Raw genomic sequence first — 21,179 nt, 5'->3', positions numbered from 1 at the left:
GGGGAGCACCTGGCTACAGACAGATATAGAGCTGTGATGTGCACGGCTGAATTAGCAGTGGAAGCAGTGCACTCCATCGGCTTTGATCCGGCATGTTGCAGCAGTGTCTCACATCCAAAAGGGACGACTGATGATGCGGTGCAGAAATCCTGGCTGACGCCCGCCGGAGACAGCTGGCTTTCTGCTGCGCTCTACCTGTTGAGCCTCTGGGGGCAGTCATGGGAGATCACTGGGGATATTAATACCTCTGCGGTGCAAGTGCCCGGCCGATGCTCGACAATTACCGAGGTCAGAGAATGGCTGTAGTTTCAGTCCTCTGATGCAGACGGTTCCTCAGCATCAGGGGCCAATCTCAGGGTAGGATTTCATCTGCAGTGCTAAAGCCAAGAGAGCGGTCGGGGGAGCACCTGTCACTGCTCCTTATGTCGGCCTTTTTACATTCGAGTCTATATTTGGTTTATACTTTTTTTCTGTCCAGGACGTTAAAGACCAGGTTCAGTCTGCAGACGCAACAACTGTGCAGACTTTACACAACTAATTATATTGTTGATGAAAAGGTAACAGTGTGCACGGGGCCTGGTCGATGTTCGTATGAATTACTGCATTTTAAAATTTTTAGAAATCTCATATCAAGCCTTTGCCGAATACTGAATTTACTTGAGGTGCGAGGTTATTATTGTTCTGTATTATCTTTATTATTATCATTATTATCATAATATTGTGTTTTTATGATGGTTAGAGGACCTTGACAAGGAAACCCAAAAGGAGGCTGGATTTTCAAAATAAAAGCCCCCAAATAGTTAGAATGTTACCAGGAAGCCGGCATAGAGGCTGGATTTCTCTCTCTCTCTCTGTGTTACACTAAATACACTAAAAACCTCAACATCTTCATTGCATTGTATTGTTTATAACTTATCCTGAGAACTTTTTTAGTTACTCACTGTAAACAAACGTTACATGAATTCTTATTGGAAAACATATTATAACCGATTTCTGTTTTGCTGCATTTCAGAAAGTATCTGCAGAGCAAAACTCGAACGATTAATGTTTTTAATCAAATACTTGTTACTATGAAAGTATTTTATTCATATATTATAAACATGGACGATGCATCACCTCTTCCTCACATTGTTAAAAAATGAAGCTAAAATATCTTGGGTACGGGCGATGCTATCATGAGCTCCTGACTTAATTTGGAGACAGCGTCTGTGCAGCAGCGATCGAGGTGGTGAGCCGCGGATTCAAAACTCAAATAACAACGATATAAATTCATCGTTGCAGCTCAGCTCTGTCCGGTCTCTTCACTCTCTGTCAATCTCCTGCTTCCTTTTTAATCCAGGGAGAGCAGTTGGCCAACGAGACTCAGCTGTGCCGATCAACTCTCCCTGGTTCAGCTGGAGGGGCTCGACAAACCCTCCTCCTTGCCCACACAAGTACAGTGTGAGGGAAGAAGAAGAAGAAGAAGAAGAAGAAGAAGAAGAAGAAGAAGAAGAAGAAGAATTTACATACATAGTCTATTTCTATAGCTACGTATATTTATCCCTCCCTCGTGTTGAGGGTTTAGTGCAGAGGATGTCGCAGCATTTTAAGTCCTTTTTTGGGGAAGATTTTGATTTGGGAATATAAAATTTGATTGATCTATTATATTCATATCGTATTTATGATGTAATCATAACTTATTGTGAGTGTGTATCCTCTTTTTTGCTGCAGTAAGAATGTGCATTTCCCTTCAGTAGGATTAATGTAGGACTCTCTTATCTTATCTTATCTTATCTTATCTTATCTTATCTTATCCGCGTATCACCGTGTTACCTTCCATCATTGTTTTATTGCTAACATGTTATTTTTGATCAATCTTATTTCATATGTTTGAGCTGCAATTTATGTATGGAAGGTGCTGTATAAACAAAATGTATAGTAATCATTGAATGTGAATTCATACATATTGTTGCAGGCAAATTACTGCATCAACTATTTCCCTTTCAAAGACTCTTTATGACCGCGGTTATTTTTACACACATTTTACTGCATGTTCGTCTTTACAGTTTTCTATTTTACTTCATGTATTCCGGACCCCCCAGTTGTTCGACCCGACCACCACCCGGTCTGCTCCTTTAACTGTGGCCCTTCAGGAACGCTCGTCCTTCCTGTTGTGACGGTGTCGGCCGGGGGCTGAGAAGGCTCCCGGCCCTGGAGAGCGACCTGGTGCCCCGCAGCAGACTGGCTGACCCCGGGTCGCTCACTTTAAAGGGTTTTATTTTGGGTTGCATTTTATAGTGTAGTATACGGGGGTCGCGGGGGTCGTGGGGGTCGCGGGGGACGTGGGGGACGCGGGGGACGCGATCACCAGAAATGGAAAAGCTCCGCTGGTGAAAAACCATTAGGGGGCTGGAGCTGTCACAGAGCTTGCTGCTCGGCAGAAAGGAATTAAAAGTGAACAGATAGATGCTTTCACATAGTTTGACTCAGTGCAGTTGTTGCTTCAACCGGCCGTTACATAAGCGTGCCAGCGTCCAAGCAATGCTGTCGTTTGTGTATGTTTACTTTGCTTGGCGGCCCTCGGTAATCCCCCCCCCCCCCCCCAGCTATAAAACAGCAGGGAGGTTCCTGTCCGTCTTCTCCATCATAATCCTCCTGCGTAACTGATAGGAAGAACTGCGTGTGTCTCATAGCTCTCAGAGTGGCCATGAATCACGAAGGACCCAGAGGACGCTGTGACTTCACGAGTGTATGTTTAGATGAATGGAGAATAGGGGCCGTTGGCATCGTTCAAATCCCTCAGTAAAATGCCAAATGCGCCACAAGAGCGAAGCGATTAAAAGAAATAAAAATCACAGTCGGACCTGTAACTGGAAACCTGCGGGTGGGGTGGGGGGGGTCAAATATCCTGAAGGGTGAGCTGGCTGTCAGAATACACACGACAAGTTTTGATAATGATGATAATGCTACAAGGAAGAGACGCGATTAAGAAGTTTAATGTGCGGTCAAATGATTTCTCCTTGTCCAGGCCTGAGGCCAGATATCCGGGTCTATACATAGCTGTGGGTTTATTGTGGAGGGTTAGTAGTTGGACGTACGAGCTGGAGGACAGTGAGGACTCGTAAAGACAGAGACACGGTGACAGACGGTAGCAGCAGCTGACGGTACAACAGTCATCCGTGTCCCTTGTAATTACAGGATTAAAAAAATGGTGCTGGAGTAATAAAGCGTTTAAGAAATAACAGAATAAACCGGATCTGTCCTCTACTTTGTAACCTGATGTACAATTTAAAGTAGAAAAGCTTCTCTGTGACAGGAAAGAGTCTCATCTAAGTTTAATTTCCTCCTTAACAATGTGTAAAAACTGTGGAATTTGAGTAGAGATGAGTCGAAGTTTCACAAAAATCTGAACCGAACAATCACCAGGATAAGTTTTATTAATATTACTGATGAGTTAACAGTGTGAAGCCAATAGAAAGTTCACAGATCCTTCTGTATTTCTCCCTTTGTTGCCAACAAAACTATTTCAAAACAGTGTCTGTTTGGATACAGATAAGATATCTGAGCCACATTTCTGGAAATAGTAGATTATTGAGTAACATCTATTATTAATTTTAAAGTCTAAATATTAAAATATGTTTGGATGAATGACAAATCACATCATGTTTAAAGGCCTCGTGTCGTGTGAAGCTGCATTTGAAGACCGTCCTGTTTCGAAATGGTTCCTTCCATCCCGAGCAGTGACGGCTCCAACAGGTGGATCCTCTCGTGCCGACCTATCCCAGGATTCACTGCTGATAAAGACCAAAACATCTGATGCTGACACTTGGAAATGTTTGTATCACGCGTCAACTCACATGTTAAGAAACCAAGGGGATCGGGACACTGCTCGGTCGGGGTAGATGGGGAATACAAGAGAATATTGGGAAACGTCAGACTATCTCATTTCCTAATTTAGTGAAGCTTCTATTCGAGCGTGACTGATTATTCTTTGAAATCCAAACCTAATCGTCTCAAACTCAAACATTTAAAGAAAGGACTTAAATCTCTGTGCGTTCACAGCAGAGACGGGTTGAAGACCCTGCAGCTCGGCTCAGGAACCGTCCGATCCCTGCACCTCGACAGCTGCCTTCACACGGCTCCTAAGCTCGTGCATTTACACATGCGTATCTTGTGTATTTAACACATGTAGAAATAGAAAATGCGGTTTAGCGAGAAGTCAGCTTACATAGTTACGCTCTCCCTTCGTTATCGTCAGCTGTTCGCCGTGCGGGTGTTGCTTTCCTTCCTCTGAGACTCTGGATGTGTAAGCGTGGCCCTAAGCGGAGATGGTTGAAGCGTGTAAACGTGAGACTTTTGGATCTGATGCGCAGGAGAAAGACGTCAGGATTTCAGACATATCTGCTGTGAATGGGCCAAAACTTAAATTTCACACAATGAGTCAGGGGGAGCTCCGTCTGCTCGACGTGTAACGAGGCACATTCTGAAGTGAAGTGTCTCAGCCTCTGCTCTGTTTATCTGCTGTTGGTTTGACGGACGCTGTCGTCGCTCTGCAGCAAAGATAAGAGCAAGTGGCGAAGGGAGTCAACGAGTCGGCTACATGTCCGTTCGCTTATGTTGTGTGTGTGCGTGCATGTATACAGTACATACTTATGCATAAGTGTAATGCAGGGCCTGGCTTTACTGGGGGTTTGCTTGTTATGTGTGAGCGTGTTACAGAAACAGCAACAGGGCAGATTAGGGGCCTTTTTTAAGTATCAGGCCGGGACAGAGGGTCCCGTCCCAGATGGTCTGAGTAGGAGGGGCGGCCTGGAATGGACAGTCTTCACCCCAGGGTGCTATCTCTCTCTCAGGGGCCTCTGCCGTCCGGGTTTACTAGTCGCATGGAAACAGTCATTAAAGCCTATAAACCATAGGAATGCAGGGGAGGTGTCTGAGTGTGCGTGGGTATGGTGAGAATAGAATAGTACAGAACATTATGATCCCACTCAATCAATCTCTCGTTTGACATCAGGGAAATGAATATAAAGTTTAAATATAATTTCAAACGTCGTAAAGGACGACAGCAGTTGGATTTTTAAATTCTCTGCAGCTGCAAACTCGCTCAGGAAAATTCTGACCGTGCTTCCCCTCTTCATTAGAGAGGAGACTCAAGTGACCGCAGCCACTTTTCAAATTATTAGGCATCATATTAAAATGAGCCGCACGACTTGACAATATCAAGTGATCCTCAGGTTTATTTTTCTAAACTCCACATTCCCTCCTGTCTGAGCTGCCAGCTCGTTGAAGCTTTCATCGCGGACGAGTCCAAGTCCTGATCAGCGAATCATCGCCACCGCTCTGCCAGTGCCAAATGTTGGAGTGACGATGTTCCACGAGAACCGGGCCAGATTGTTACTGAGCCCCAGACATTCTGCTCCGAGTGTCGTCTACAATGCGCACAGATGAAGACCATCACACGAGGGCAGGACCCGTTCCTCATGAAAGGCTCAAGCTCTGCAAACCCAGCACACGACGGCTCACATGTAAACACACATGCTGTGCAGTGTGCACAGATGTACACACTCACTGATGCCCCGACATATTGGGAACCCCCCCCAGCCCCTCCGATGCTTCACACTGACAACAACTCGGCAACCTCGGCAGACGAGTGTAACTGTAGAGCTTTGATCCGATGTACTTTTCCATTTGGCCCAGAACAAAGCAGGACTCTTATTTTAGTCCTCAGCAGATTGAGTTGCATTTTGTTTTGCATCAAAATTCTACTTGACTCAGCATTGGACTCAGTCGAATTTACGTTTATCTCTCGCTGTTAAATTTAATTGAACAGATTCAAGGTTTTCTTCCTAATTTATGAAGCTTTTGCACATAAATTTCCTTGACACAGAAAATAAGAAGCGTAAAGCAAGAGGCTTCTTTTGGCAGATTTTCTAAATTAAGAGAATTAAGGGAAGGAAATAAAACTTTTTAAGGATATTTTTGTTTTGGTTGTCTTTAAATTTGAACATGTTCATCACACTGAGATGAGTACATGACGAAGAAAAAGGCTTTTAGTTTGTCAGATATTATTTCAAATCAAAGATTAGCAGAGCGTAGCTGCAGTAAATCTGTGCAGCGGCGGCCACCTCACACTCCGCTGTAACTGACACCCGAGCAAAAGAGGTGTTAGAATTCAGATCATGCTCATTATGCAGGTTTAAGATTTGCTTTGCACTTCGGAAGAACAACACAGATATTCAGTGTGTGCGGATCAACAATGTCAGTTTGCACGGATGTTGCTGTTGGCGTGCAGAACCCCCTCCGGAGGACTTACCCCTGGTAGTTTGGGACGTTCGCAATCACCAAAGTCTTCTTCTCCTTCCCTCCCATGTCTCTCATGGGCGTGATGTCTCCAGGTTTGTCCTCCTCAGGTGCTGTCGTTGGGTTTAGTGTCCAGGTTCTGGATGCTCTCGTCCTCCCTTCACACACACTGATCCGGAGTGAGTCAGGTCAGGACAGGCGCCTCGATGGGAGGCACCGGCTGCTTGTGGCTCTCTGCAGTTGGGAGCCACAGATGTACATGGGATAGTTACAGGGAGGGGGCGGGTGAGGGTGTTGGTGGTGTTGTGGGGGGGGGGGGGGGGGGGGTTGTCTGATCCGAGACCCAGGGGCCACAGGGAGGGACAGAGCGGAGGAAGCGTTCCAGGGAATGTGGCTTGTTATAACGGAACGAGCGGAATGCATGAGAGCCATGTGTCTGTGCAAGAGGTGGGGTGACAGACGGAGAGGGGGGGGGGGGGGGGGGGGCAGCAGGGGAGGAAACGGGTGGGGGGGGCCGAGATGAAGGTGTTTTATTTTTTAAATGACCGCCTGTTTGTTGTTTACTTCTTGTTTTGTTGAACCTGTGCTCCACCAGGATGGTTTCAAACACAGCAGCACGATTGAGGCTTTAATCTGTGACGATGTTAATAAACATAAATCACATTAAATCAAAGTGCATTCGTTCACCGAGGTCCAACAGCCTCCTTGTTTAAACTCACTGGACCCAGATCTTTATTTGGATCGGCACCAAATTACTCCCACTCATCAACCTAAATGTCAGAACGTTCTCTATCTGACCAGCTATGTTATATAAATGTAAAAAATCACCTTTTTCATTCAAATTCATTAATTATTCTGTTCCCTTTTCTTCTGCATCACACTAAAAAAATATTTCAAAACCACGGCACATGTGAAACACTCGTGTCCCGAGCATGAAACTGCGATTGCGGTGCACTGTCACGCTTCAACACAACACATACACGTGTGAGGCCACTGTGACTGATTCAGCTTCTACTTAAAGGTAACACATTCCACCACTTTGCTGAGGTAAATCTCACGTTGGAGGTCGTGTATCAAACTTTGATTCACGTGACGCAGCAAGCGCCAACGAATAATCCTGATCCATTACGAGGGACCGAGACAAACATTGTCGAGGGAAACGACCGGCAGCGTGTTTCTCCTTCTTCGTACGTAAGAGGATATGCCGCGATCAAAAGGCGTCCGAAATGAAACGTCCCGTTACCTTGAAGTAAAACTGTGGATTTGTCAGTACACACGTCAAATAAATATATACAATAAATAGGTCTTGTGGTATTTAGACGATTGTTTCACAGATTTCTCCTGTGCTCCAGACTTTAACCCATAGACTCATTATCGCGTGTTGTGTTCATCACCATCGTGTGTGACCCTCCTGACCTTCAAATTAGTGAGCTCAGTATTTAGTCTGCGCTCCTGACACCGAATCCTCCGTCGCCCTCTCGTCTCTCTACCTTCTCTCGCTCGCTGTGTGCTAATTGGCTACAATGGTGCGTGTTGCTGTGGGGTTTAACGGCGCTTTGCATCGGCCCAGGGGCGTCGCCCCCCTGGGCCAAATGTTTGTGTCCTGCTGGTGCTATCTTTAGCACAAACTCAATTAGATTATCCTGGGACAATAGCAGTGCATCAACATACGCAGGGAGCTGTCACACCCGGTGTCTGCCGATACAACCTTTGTGTGTACTAAAAAGAAAAACGATGCCAACGACATGACGTCACATAACTCACATAACTCCCATAACTCCCACTGTGAGAGGAAATTAGAATGATCCAAAACTGCTATTAAGACTGAAACCAAGATGAAGCTTGAACCAACGTGTATCTGTGAGTAAAGTGATTGTGTTAAGACTGAAAACAAAGTGTTTACTCCTGACGTGACTTTTAAGAACATGTGAGCTTTTAAAACAACGACAATAAAAACACTTTCATTACAAATCATTTTGTCTGAAGAACTAAAGCCAAAGAGAAAAGAAAAAACTCCTTGAATAAAATTATCAGGTGATTTTGAAATAAAAAAACAAAATGAGAAAAATATTTTGAGAATCAAATCAAACTTATGTTTAAGTTGATCTTATTAATTCGTTTTTATCTTTTGGATAATTTTCAATCAATTTGACTGATAATCCCAAACAGTTTTTAATTTAATATAAGAAATATAATGAAAACTGGAGAAAATCAAAGGAAACTATAAAAAGTACATAAAAAAACCTCTTTATAAATGTTGCGGTCGTACATTTGACTTCTTACAGAACGGCGGAGTCATGTGACACAGTTTCCCAAACAGGAAGTCATGAAACAGATGCACTGAGTGACACTCAATATAAAGAGCTGTGTTTCCTCTGAGGTACTTTCAGCCTATAAGTGTCTGGTATGGTCTCAGTAGAGTTTTTAAAGATATTTAATATCACCATATCTGCAAGTGTAAATCCTTCAGTTGCTCAACAAAAGGCGTCTTCGGAGGAGAGACGGGGACACGACGCACACTTGACACAGATTTCCAGGGGCCACAGTCACCGCACCTAATCTTACCTGGAATCCGGACGGCGAGGGCAGATCCCCTGATGATCCCTGAGAAGGTCACAGCTGTGTGGGCGCACACTGAGGCCGATGTGCCGGCTCACCGCAGCTTCCTCGCTTCTTACTGCCCCGGGTTTGCCTCGACTCGAAGTGCATACACGGAGGAGGGTCAGTGCAGCGTGCTCACATGATCTCGTGTCTAGAAATCTGCAGCACATTTATGCCCCTGCTGCCCAGATACAGTCTACGATGGAGCGGTAAATAAATAGACTGGTGAACCACTAACTCCAGTGTCCGTAAGAACTGATCCAGGAGCAGTGGAGGGTAGAGTAAACAGGAAGAGTACTCAGCTAAAAGTATTGTTACTTTATAATTCTAATGACTCAAGTAGAAGTAATAAGTATTTGAGTAAAAAAGGAAAAAACTACTCAAATGAGTAACTTCATTATAATGTATTGCGTTCAAACAGGCCTGCATTGTGTGTGCACATCTTTCAGTTTCTGAAACTGAAATTTAACTAAATTGTTCAACTAATTAACGCAAGTGGGGAAGATGCAGACATTCAAATATTAAATATTAAATTAAACAAAAAAAAAAATGTATTGCATATAATATACATCTTCCAAACTAGGTTGTGAGATAAAAAGGTGAAGAGCTCAAATAGGCACATTGTGTTTCAGTGTCATATATAGAATAAGATAAAAGATAATATACTTATAAAATCCCCTGCAGGACTGGTTTAGATGCAGTCATTCAAAAACAAGCTATTCCACTAAATAAATTAAATCGTTACAATTCTTCATATGTAACTTAAATTAAGGCATGAAATATTCACTGTCAGTGAAAGACCCTTTACTCCAGACACGTGTTTTTCAAACATCCATCTTTTGAATCGAGTTCTCGCCTATTTCCCCCGCGTACCGCTCGGTTCACAGCAGAACAGATAATGAAAATGATCTTTCACCACAGTTTTAATGTTTTATCTGTTGAATACGTCACAAACATGAATATTTGCAACCCTTCCTGTGCCCCTTTCAAAGTAAAAGCACTGGTTCAGGACTGGAAGATGCACGGTTATGTAGCGTATAATGGCAAGTAGTTGCGTATACAGCTGTAGTTTTATTCAAGGGAGTACAAAGATCAAACCAGAAGCAGGAGCGACAGTTGTTCCTCCATGTTGGAAAATCCTGGCACAAAGAGAAGGTGCAATGGTCAGTGAAAAGATTTTACATGTGACCTCACTACTACTCTGACAAAAAGTGATTTCGAGGTTGTTTCACTAACTTTTTTTGAAGGAATTTAACAACTTAACTTGTGTCAAACCTCGAAAGGCTGAGGATGAACTTTCGTGCTTGATTAAAACTGGGTGTTTTTCATTTCTGATCATCGTGAACAAGTTGTGAATCCGGGTCGGGTGCTGTGAAATGTGTGTCACGCTCAGTTCGTATCTTTAAAGGTTTCGCAGCGACCGGTTTGACCAGGATCGCACAAAGAAGACTCTGTGTTCACCATCTGTTGGTTCAATGTGCAGCTGACTGGCTCCAGAAGCAGGATCAAATACTGACACCTTATTTAATTGCATCTAAAAGGGGGGGGGGGGGGGGGGTATTAACTCCAGAGTGACGCATTCGGATGAGGTCAGTATTGTGAACATGCACAGACAGAGTGATGGCTGATGAGCCAACAGAGACTCATCATCCTAATTAGTTGAGACCATAGACCATGTATAAAAATGGATGACATGACCGTTCCCAGAACTGAAGCCAAATTATCTGGATCGCCCCCTGGTGGCTCCTTCCAGTATGGGTCTCCTCCATGTTGTGGATGGGACATGGATCAAAGTATGGCGTCACTTTATGTCGTGGACATCACACTGATGTACGTTAAATTGTTCATGTTTCTGATAAGTTGTGTTTAATGCTATATAAACAGGGTGAAACGTCCTGACTGACACATGGGACTGACTCGTGATTGGTCGATTGCTCAATACTGCGCAGCTCCACACCGCGATCACTCCAAGATGGCCTCGATCATAGCCAGGATATTTTGGCTTCATTTCTGGACAGTGGGAGGAACTGGAGATGCGTCGTCCATCTTTATGTACATTCGATATCAAATCAAATCAAATTCAATATCAATCCTCCGTCGACCAGACCGTCTATTTTCTCGATGCGGTTGGCGCAGCGCGAATGACAGAAAGCAGCTTTGGAAAGTGAGTGAATGAGTTTCTTTAAAATGATGAACTGCTCCTTTGATTCACCTTTAAAAGGCAAATTAAGGCCAGAGCTATTGACCAATCACGGGCTGTCCTGCTCAGATGACCTTGACATTCAGGGTAGTTGTGGAACAAACAAGCTTGTTGCCTTGCGTCTGTTTTCTCTCTCTGTGACAGTTTTTCCATTGCACCACCTTATTGATGCTTCTGTTCTGGGTCACGGCTGTTGCAACCCAGCACGCAGGCTTTACAGGATACAGGCCTTTATTTGCTTTGTAATTTGTGCTCCGGGGGGGGGGGGGGGGGGGGGGGGGGGAGCGCATAGTTTAAGCCCGCCAACAAACATCTGCACTGTCAATGCAACAAAGGTCCTGAGCCGACGACGCTCTCAGTAACGGGTTTAAAATTACATTTCTGTCATCTGCTATTTGCAGCACGTTTCTGTATTTGTTCGTGTTGTCAAATAGATTTTCTTTTTGCACCTTGGGCCAACGTAGTAAAGGGTATTGAGAAAGACCAAAAAGGCCCCTAGGCTGTGGCGGTCCACAATATTGAAATGATTCCTTGAATGAATATTAATAAATCTTCACAATGAATCCAAAGAAATGTTTACACCTCTGGAGAGATCTCTACTTGGTGTTTTGCTCCTTTGCTGCATTGTATAGCTGTGTGCGGCGCTATTTGCCACATGCTCACTCGTGCTATCGTCCATAAAGTTGTTACCGTCCATGCAGACAGTCAGAACTCGTAGTTTCAGCTGCAGTTGTGCACATACCCTCAAGCGGTATTCAACACCGCCCTCTGTCTCATGCGAGAACTTTTCCTTCACTCTTTATTCTGTGTACCTGTCGCTCTGAATCTGATGCTCGTAATAGAGACATTTGTGTGCGATCATGTGCACCCCCACTTCTGCCATATATTGAAATGAAGCTGAAACAAAATGCCTGAATCCATCCATTTATTTGGATAGGCACCAAGAGACAGATGCTAACTAAGAGACAGACAGACGTAATGGAAAATTCCACTGATCAATGTCTTACTGCTGTTTTAACTGTTTTCTGTGCACTTGGTGATTTCACCTCCTGTTGACCTTTATATGTGCAACTGGGTGCTGGGGTTGTTTCCTCCTTCTATAGAAAGTGATGCAAGACGGCAAACGTTTCCTGTTTATCACATTGTATAAAAACGTTCCTTTTTAACGACCCGTGGTTGCACTCTGAAGCCTTGTTGCTGACTGTTTAACCTTCTGCAGAGCTAATAATTAAAACTCAAAGACAACTCCGGTCTGAGAAACTCATTATTTCACATCTCATGATAAATTCCCACTACACAGACAAACAAAGTAAAAACATAACCTCCTACGTGGAGGTAAAAAACTGAAATTAAATTCTACTTAGGGTTTGAAAAGGCAAATAAATGCATTTAAAGTAAAAAAAATCTGTTTGAAACCTTAACAGTTTCTTGTAGCCAACAAAATATGTGAGTGTCATTGATTATTGACGAGGTGTTTTCTCTGATTTGGTCCTTACATGAAATCAGGGCACTTCTAACTTATATAAGAGAAGTGTTTTAATTATTAACATTCAAAGAAATTCTTCATGAACTCATATTGTGACTCAGGTTCCACGAGGTGTTATATAAACTATGTTCAAGGTGTGAGGGAGACAGGAAAATGGAGGGAGGGCTTCTGAAGAGGGGGAGTCTGGTGGCAGTTATGTAACAGAGGGTCTAAAGGTTTATCATGGTTGCCAGTGGTTACACTGTGACCCTCCTTGATGGGTGAGGACGAGACATTATCTCAGTAAATCCCACAGACACACGTTTCTACGGTGGCCCTGAGAGCTCAACGCACTGCAACTCAAGAAAACACATGCAAACGGACAAAACACAAGCAAAGTAAGAAAACGTCTTCATCAATTTGACAACACAACACATTACAGAAACGCGCTGCAATTCCGGAAACGACAACTGAAGTGTTTCCAGGGGACACCTAAAAGTGATGGACACTGCTGCCACAGGAGCCAAAAAAACATCCAAACGTCCCACAAATTCGGTTCCACAATATGGACGATACATTTCCTGGAGAGAAGGAAGAATGTGAACGCTAAGTGCTGTAAATTACTCACAAACAGCAGCTTGCTTGTTAGCGCTGTTTCTTCAGTTCAACAGGAAAAAACGGCATGTCTCTAGCTCAGACCATTGAGGAGTCATGACGCTCTAAAGACAACATGATATTTGAGATCGTATACGATTCCAGTGGCTCTAACAAATAAGTTATAAAGATGAATAAATACACTTTATCAGAGTCATTGCACAAAGAGGTTGTGCAAACATTTCCTCAGAAATGTTTGCACAAAGAGGTTGTGCAAACATTTCCTCAAACTTGTGTCAGTTGCGTTTTTTTCCACTGGTGCGCAGTTGGCCTATAACGGTGTTTTGTTCCCAGCAGTCAGACTCATCGCCCAGTCACACCCACACATATAATGTATATATACTGGTGTACGTGTTCCTCTACTGACCACTCAACCTCCAGGTTCACATTCTCTGCTTCCACTTCTTCTCATCTCTCAGGTAATTTGCGTTTATAATTCTATCTGATTTGACATGTCGGGGTTTTTTCTCCATCACGTGCTGTGAGAGAATGTTTGTTATGATTTGGCGCCATATACAAATAAAATTGAGTTTGGTTCAATCCCAACTCATCTGGTGGGTCTCGGGGGTCTTGGCACATTTTGTTCCGCAAAAAATTGTTATACAATCAAGGAGCAATCAGGTGCATTTCTGTTCAGATTTAAAAATATGTCTAAAAAGCATTTTTTGTTCATTACAGGACAACTGTACATCCTCAGCCATGGGCAACAGCGGCAGCAGCAACAACAGCAGCACCCAAAGTGGCTCAATCAGTATAACAGTCCAAAGGTCAATGCAAAGGTCAATCCAAAGCTCAATCGACATCTCAGGCAATGTGCAGCTGTACCGGACTCTGAGCCAAGCAAACCCATCGGGGAATATGTTCTTCTCTCCGCTGAGCATCAGTTCAGCTCTGGCTATGGTCTACCTGGGAGCCCGAGGAGACACAGCTGCTCAAATGGCCCAGGTACATCACACCATGTCTCTGTCCCCTGTCATTCAGAGACTCAGAGCTGTTCTGAGCAGCTGACTTGGAGATTAGCTTCCTCACCTACAGACCCTGGACTCTGAGGTGCACATCTGAAAGCATTTAAATGTCATGTGTCAATCCAAACTTCCACACAGGCCCTGTCATTCGAACTTGGTGATGATGTCCACGCCGAATTCAAGGAGCTAATCGAAGACATCAACTCACCATCGGCATCACACATTCTGAAAACAGCCAATCGTCTGTATGGGGAGAAAACCGCAAAGTTCCTCCCTGTGAGTTTTCATTTTCCACTTATCACAGCAGAAATTGATACTTAAATAGATTTTTTTTTTTTTACTTCCTTGAAAGTATAAGATGAAATCTGCTCTCTGCAGCAATTCCTGGAAGACACGCGTGAGTACTACCATGCCGACCTGAAGACTGTGGATTTCATCAGGGCCGCGGAGGCGAGCAGAGTGGAGATCAACACCTGGGTCGAGCAGCAGACAGAAAGTACGACTTTACACCTGAATTGAATGAAAAGGGGAATAAATCTTTCTACATTGTTCTGAATTGTCAGGTTTTCTGTTACATTGCAGATAAAATAAAAGATCTCCTGAAGCCGAGGACAGTCTCTGATGGTATGAAGCTGGTTCTGGTCAATGCCATCTACTTTAAGGGAAACTGGATGAACCGCTTTGATGAAGCAAACACCAAAGAGATGCCCTTTCAAGTCAACCAGGTAAAAAACAAATCACAAATCACAATTTATCATGTTGTGTATTGTGTGTACTTTCATTTATGGTTATTACATTCTATGTCCCTTAGCTCCTCAAACTAGAGTAGATAGTAACTTAACTTAAACTTACAATGGGATTTGTTAGAAACTTGATCCAAACGACTCAGTTGATTGTGTTTCTGTGTGTCAGACTGAGAGCAAACCAGTCCAGATGATGTTCCAGAAGAAGAATCTGCACTACAACTCCATCGGTGATCTGCAGATCCTGGAGCTGCCGTATGAGAAGGAGGAGCTCAGCATGTTGATCCTGTTGCCTAAACAGTCCACAGACGGCTCCGACCCTCTGCTGAAGGTACACAGCATAAAAACAGATGGTTTTCATATTGAGAAGCTCAGATAAAACCTGCTGCTCACTCCCCGTCGAGCACCTAACAGCAGACAGACAAAGATGGAGACAAGCTGGTGAAGGAAGTTGAACATCTATGCACTAAAAAGCCAAATATGTTCCTCAGGAGTTGGTAGAGACCAAAATGGTAAAACTACTACATGTGTATAATATGCATCTTACAACTGACCAGCCTGTGCAATGTTATTTGTCTTTAACAGACACTGAGTTTACTAAACAACTGAAGTTTAGCTAAAACGAGGCAACAGCAGCTCAATCGATGACTGTTTGTTTAGGGGGTGGAACATACAACAAGATGGAGAATATCCCTTGTACTGCACTTTTTAATGTCTACCACCAGTTGGTGTTATCGGATGTTAGCGACCACCAGCAGATGTTAGGGACATAACTTCAGTTGTGTACCTTAGCGTCATCAGATGTTTCAGCCTTTTAATCACAAGACACCCTCTTCTTAGTTTTTAGAGACGTGATCAAATGTATTTGCTCTGTTCCAGCTGGAGAAGGAGCTGACGCTGGAGAGGCTGAATGAATGGACCGACAGGGAAAACATGTTAGTCCACTCAGATGTCCACGTTCACCTGCCAAAGTTCAAGCTGGAGGAGGACTACGAGCTGAACAAGCCTCTGTCCGAGCTGGGCATGACGGACGTGTTCTGCGCGTCAAAGGCCGACCTGTCTGGCATGAACGGCAAAAGAGGACTCGTCCTGTCTAAGGTGATACACAAGGCCTTCGTGGAGGTGAACGAGGAGGGCACGGAGGCGGCTGCGGCCACACCAGCCGTGGTCACTAATGGTTGCTGTATCTTCACAGCAGACCACCCCTTCCTCTTCTTCATCAGGCACAATAAAACCAAGTCCATCCTCTTCCTCGGCAGGCTCTCCTCTCCTCAGTAGACAGAACCAGGAGAGGAAGATATTCAAATAAAAGCTTAGTCCTTAAAATGTGGTCTTTATTTTCTGGGATTTATGCTAATTAGCTGGGTTTTTCTTCTGTTTTTGCACTGAAATCATAGATGAAGATATTAATTAATGAAGAATATTTTTGGTCCAACAATGATTCGTGTGTTGATTTTGGAAAGACAATTTCTGGAGTTTGTGTTTCACATGTGAAGAAGCAGCAGGAGATCGTCCGGGTCAGACTCGTTCACAACAATAGAAGCTGTCCAATATTGAATATGGTTAAAATGATTCTATTAAGTAAGATATAAATGTGCAGTATATTTCCTGCTGTGACAGAATTGCGTAACATGTAAACCAAAGATAAACCAAAGAAAGAATAATGATGATGAAGAAGTGATCCAGCAAAGTTTGTAATCAGAAAGTATTCATGCAGTTTATAGCAGAATTAAAAACTGAAAAGCAATAGTATAAATTGCACTAATGCCCACTTCAGAAAAAGGTGGCCCAAATGTTTCTGTGCTGTTTGTTATTCACCACTGTGTCACTCTCCATTGTTTTATGACCTGAAAATACAAATTAAAACAAAGAAGAAGACAAAACAAGGAAATAAATACAACTGCATAAAACAAATCAAAAGGCATCAAATAGAAAAAATGCCGACAGAGAATGGGGTCAGCACCAGGTCACATAGATATTAAAACACACTTTGTATTTCTTATACAGTTAGAGTGGTGACTCTATATCTACACTCACTGTTTCCTAACTATGTTAAATATGTGGGAGCACAGGTTCAGGTGACCGGCTCATTTAAGGAAGCTGTGATTGACACTGCAGATTATTTTGAACACACCTCTAGATCCTGCTCGTCAGGATTTGTTATTCAAAACAAAATCATTTCACTTGAGGGAAATAGAACAATGAGCTGAGGTCACATTATGTCCCAGCTCCAGAGACATGTAGACGTCTGTATCAAACTATGCTAAAGGGCCTCACCTCTCTCTTGTGAGCATTGTCTGGCACCAGAGAGATTATAGTATGTAAGTGTCCTCGGTAATAGATACGTTGCAGAAAGGATCCAGGAAATAAAAGAATAAAGTTACTGGAGGGGTGTGCAAGTAAAATGAGCAGTTCACCGACATTTTTCAAGAAACAGGGCTGATGGAACACGTTTAAAATTACTGACAAAGAACCAAAAAACTAGCATTTTAAAAAATTGAATTAAAAGGAGTAAAACTCAAAGATCTGCTCGACTTCAAACTGCCAAAACAATAAGCACAGTCATAAAATATGTCTGACTGTCTGAGCCAAGTAGCCTGATAGCAGAAGGAATGAAAACTTTAAAAAACGTTATTACTATTAATTTACAAATTGTACAGATTGTACAGATTTATCCTTTTTAACTTTAACCCCTTTTTAATGTTGTTTATTTGTCTCGTTTTAAATTTAACAGTTTTGACTTGTACATTTTTGACTTTAAATCGATTTCTTTACATTTTTTTTAGATAAACTTCATGTTATAACATTTTCTGTACATTAGTGGTGATAAAAATATAGTGTAAAAGTATAAAAACATATAAAACATATCAAATCAGCGATAAATAAAATGAAATGACATGGAACCGGCTCGCCTGATTCCCTGACACTACCTCAGTGTCCCCGGGGGGTGGCAGTAGTGAGACCGCTCGGGAGTGAAACCACCGCAGAAGAAGAGAAGGAGGGAGGACAGTACAGATGAAGTGACGCGTGGAAGTTGAAGAACATCTGTTTATAAACACACTGGACATCTACCTCCTCCTCCACCTGCGTGTGGATCCGTCCGAGCCGACCCCTGCTCCTCTTCCTCGGGGACAAACAGCTGCTTTCATTATTATTATTATTATTACTAGTAATAGTACTTGTAGTAGTAGTTGTAGTAGTAGTAGTTGTAGTAGTTTTAGTAGTATACTGTTAAAAGTACCCAACCTCCCCTGTACCTGCCAGTTTATTCTTATTATTATACACCTAGATACAGCTCAGTTAATGTAGTGTGATACATATAAATGTTTACTAACCTCAGTCAGGTTTTCATGTTGAACTTTTCGTCCATCCCATATGATGGTTTGCAGATTCAGTGACTTCTTTTAAATCACATTTTTACATGTGATGTCATCTCTTTATTCTTACATATTGCTTTAATTATTTGTATTTGCTCTTGTGCAATGTTGTCTCCTTTTTATTGATTCTTCTTATTTGTATTTGTTGTTTTGGCTTTTACGTGATGATATCTTCTTATTGCACATTGTATATAAAATATAATGATTTATAACTTACTTTGTCATTATTTTAATATACAAATTCATTGTTTTGAGAAATGGTTTTGAACTAGCAATTATTTATTTAAGAAATTAACTCATTATTGGTTTGTAACAAGTCATTATTTGGAGATACTACATCATTATATTTGATTAGTAAATCATTTCTTATCAGTTCCATGGAAATCAATATGAAGCAACACCTCTGACACACCCACATGTGTTCATTGGAAAAACGGTGTTCAACCAAGACTGAAACAGGTATTGCAAGTTTACAGACATAAGACAATTCAAAGCGCTTTACAAATGCATGGAGGTGTATTCAGGGGCGAAGCTAGACATGTTTGATCCTATGAAAGAATATAATGCTGGCATCATGTTTATGAGTCAGAAAGTATGTTTCCATCCATCTGCTCTTATGTGTTTTCAAGTTGTGCATCAAACATTATTTTGCGTGGAAACCCAAAAAAGTAAAAATATCACAGTAGGTTTTAGACTTAGCTTTGTTTTAGACTTGTGTATCGATAACAAAATGCAACAAGGTGCAATGGAAACAACCTTGGGGAGAATCGATCATGATTTTCATAAAGCATGTGATTTCCACACACGCATTGAAACCAAAACATCAAATCACCTGCAAATGAGGAAACTAATGTTCACCTCAGACAAAAAGTTTATTTGAACATGTTTGTAAAGGTTAATCCATGTTAGTATTATTATTATTATTATTATTACTAGTAATAGTAATAGTAATAGTAGTTGTAGTAGTAGTTGTGGTAGTAGTACAACTAGTAGTAGTAGTTGTTGTAGTAGTAGTATGCTGTTAAATGTACCCAACCTCCCCTGTACCTGCCAGTTTATTCTTATTATTATACACCGAGATACAGCTCAGTTAATGTAGTGTGATACATATAAATGTTTACTAACCTCAGTCAGGTTTTCATGTTGAACTTTTCGTCCATCCCATATGATGGTTTGCAGATTCAGTGACTTCTTTTAAATCACATTTTTACATGTGATGTCATCTCTTTATTCTTACATATTGCTTTAATTATTATTTTTTGCTCTTGTGCAATGTTGTCTCCTTTTTATTGATTCTTATTATTTGTATTTGTTGTTTTGGCTTTTAAGTGATGATATCTTCTTATTGCACATTGTATATAAAATATAATGATTTATAACTTACTTTGTCATTATTTTAATATACAAAGTCATTGTTTTGAGAAATGGTTTTGAACTAGCAATTATTTATTTAAGAAATTAACTCATTATTGGTTTGTAACAAGTCATTATTTGGAGATACTACATCATTATATTTGATTAGTAAATCATTTCTTATCAGTTCCATGGAAATCAAGATGAAGCAACACCTCTGACACACCCACATGTGTTCATTGGAAAAACGGTGTTCAACCAAGACTGAAACAGGTATTGCAAGTTTACAGACATAAGACAATTCAAAGCGCTTTACAAATGCATGGAGGTGTATTCAGGGGCGAAGCTAGACATGTTTGATCCTTTGAAAGAATATAATGCTGGCATCATGTTTATGAGTCAGAAAGTATGTTTCCATCCATCTGCTCTTATGTGTTTTCAAGTTGTGCATCAAACATTATTTTGCGTGGAAACCCCAAAAAGTAAAAATATCACAGTAGGTTTTAGACTTAGCTTTGTTTTAGACTTGTGTATCGATAACAAAATGCAACAAGGTGCAATGGAAACAACCTTGGGGAGAATCGATCATGATTTTCATAAAGCATGTGATTTCCACACACGCATTGAAACCAAAACATCAAATCACCTGCAAATGAGGAAACTAATGTTCACCTCAGACAAAAAGTTTATTTGAACATGTTTGTAAAGGTTAATCGATGTTAGTATTATTATTATTATTATTATTATTATTACTAGTAATAGTAATAGTAATAGTAGTTGTAGTAGTAGTTGTGGTAGTAGTACAACTAGTAGTAGTAGTTGTTGTAGTAGTAGTATGCTGTTAAATGTACCCAACCTCCCCTGTACCTGCCAGTTTATTCTTATTATTATACACCTAGATACAGCTCAGTTAATGTAGTGTGATACATATAAATGTTTACTAACCTCAGTCAGGTTTTCATGTTGAACTTTTCGTCCATCCCATATGATGGTTTGCAGATTCAGTGACTTCTTTTAAATCACATTTTTACACGTGATGTCATCTCTTTATTCTTACATATTGCTTTAATTATTTTGATTTGCTCTTGTGCAATGTTGTCTCCTTTTTATTGATTCTTCTTATTTGTATTTGTTGTTATGGCTTTTACGTGATGATATCTTCTTATTGCACATTGTATATAAAATATAATGATTTATAACTTACTTTGTCATTATTTTGATATACAAAGTCATTGTTTTGAGAAATGGTTTTGAACTAGCAATTATTTATTTAAGAATTTAACTCATTATTTGTTTGTAACAAGTCATTATTTGGAGATACTACATCATTATATCTGATTAGTAAATCATTTCTTATCAGTTCCATGGAAATCAAGATGAAGCAACACCTCTGACACACCCACATGTGTTCATTGGAAAAAAGGTGTTCAACCAAGAGAAAATCCTCCCATTGTCCTCAGATGTTCTGTCACAGAAGGGTGGGGGGGTGGAGGTGTGCTCTCCCTGCCTCCGGCTCTCCATGTGTGCACCAGAATAGAACCA

The 21,179-nt window shown here is 41.6% G+C and overlaps 1 protein-coding gene across 1 annotated transcript; it reads left to right on the top strand.

Moving 5' to 3' along the window:
- The first annotated feature begins 512 nt into the window (after positions 1–512).
- Positions 513–16,501, top strand: LOC117760161 (leukocyte elastase inhibitor-like). Its single transcript, XM_034582973.1, has 7 exons — positions 513–517; positions 13,960–14,144; positions 14,303–14,440; positions 14,543–14,660; positions 14,747–14,889; positions 15,077–15,238; positions 15,787–16,501. The coding sequence occupies exons 2-7, from the start codon at positions 13,971–13,973 to the stop codon at positions 16,183–16,185; spliced, it is 1,134 nt and encodes a 377-aa protein (XP_034438864.1). The 5' UTR covers positions 513–517; positions 13,960–13,970; the 3' UTR covers positions 16,186–16,501.
- The last annotated feature ends 4,678 nt before the right edge of the window (positions 16,502–21,179 follow it).

Source organism: Hippoglossus hippoglossus, chromosome 4 (assembly GCF_009819705.1).
Source record: "Hippoglossus hippoglossus isolate fHipHip1 chromosome 4, fHipHip1.pri, whole genome shotgun sequence".
NCBI lineage: Eukaryota > Metazoa > Chordata > Actinopteri > Pleuronectiformes > Pleuronectidae > Hippoglossus > Hippoglossus hippoglossus.
Note: the sequence above shows the minus strand (reverse complement) of the source record. Positions and strands in the feature narration are given on the sequence as shown.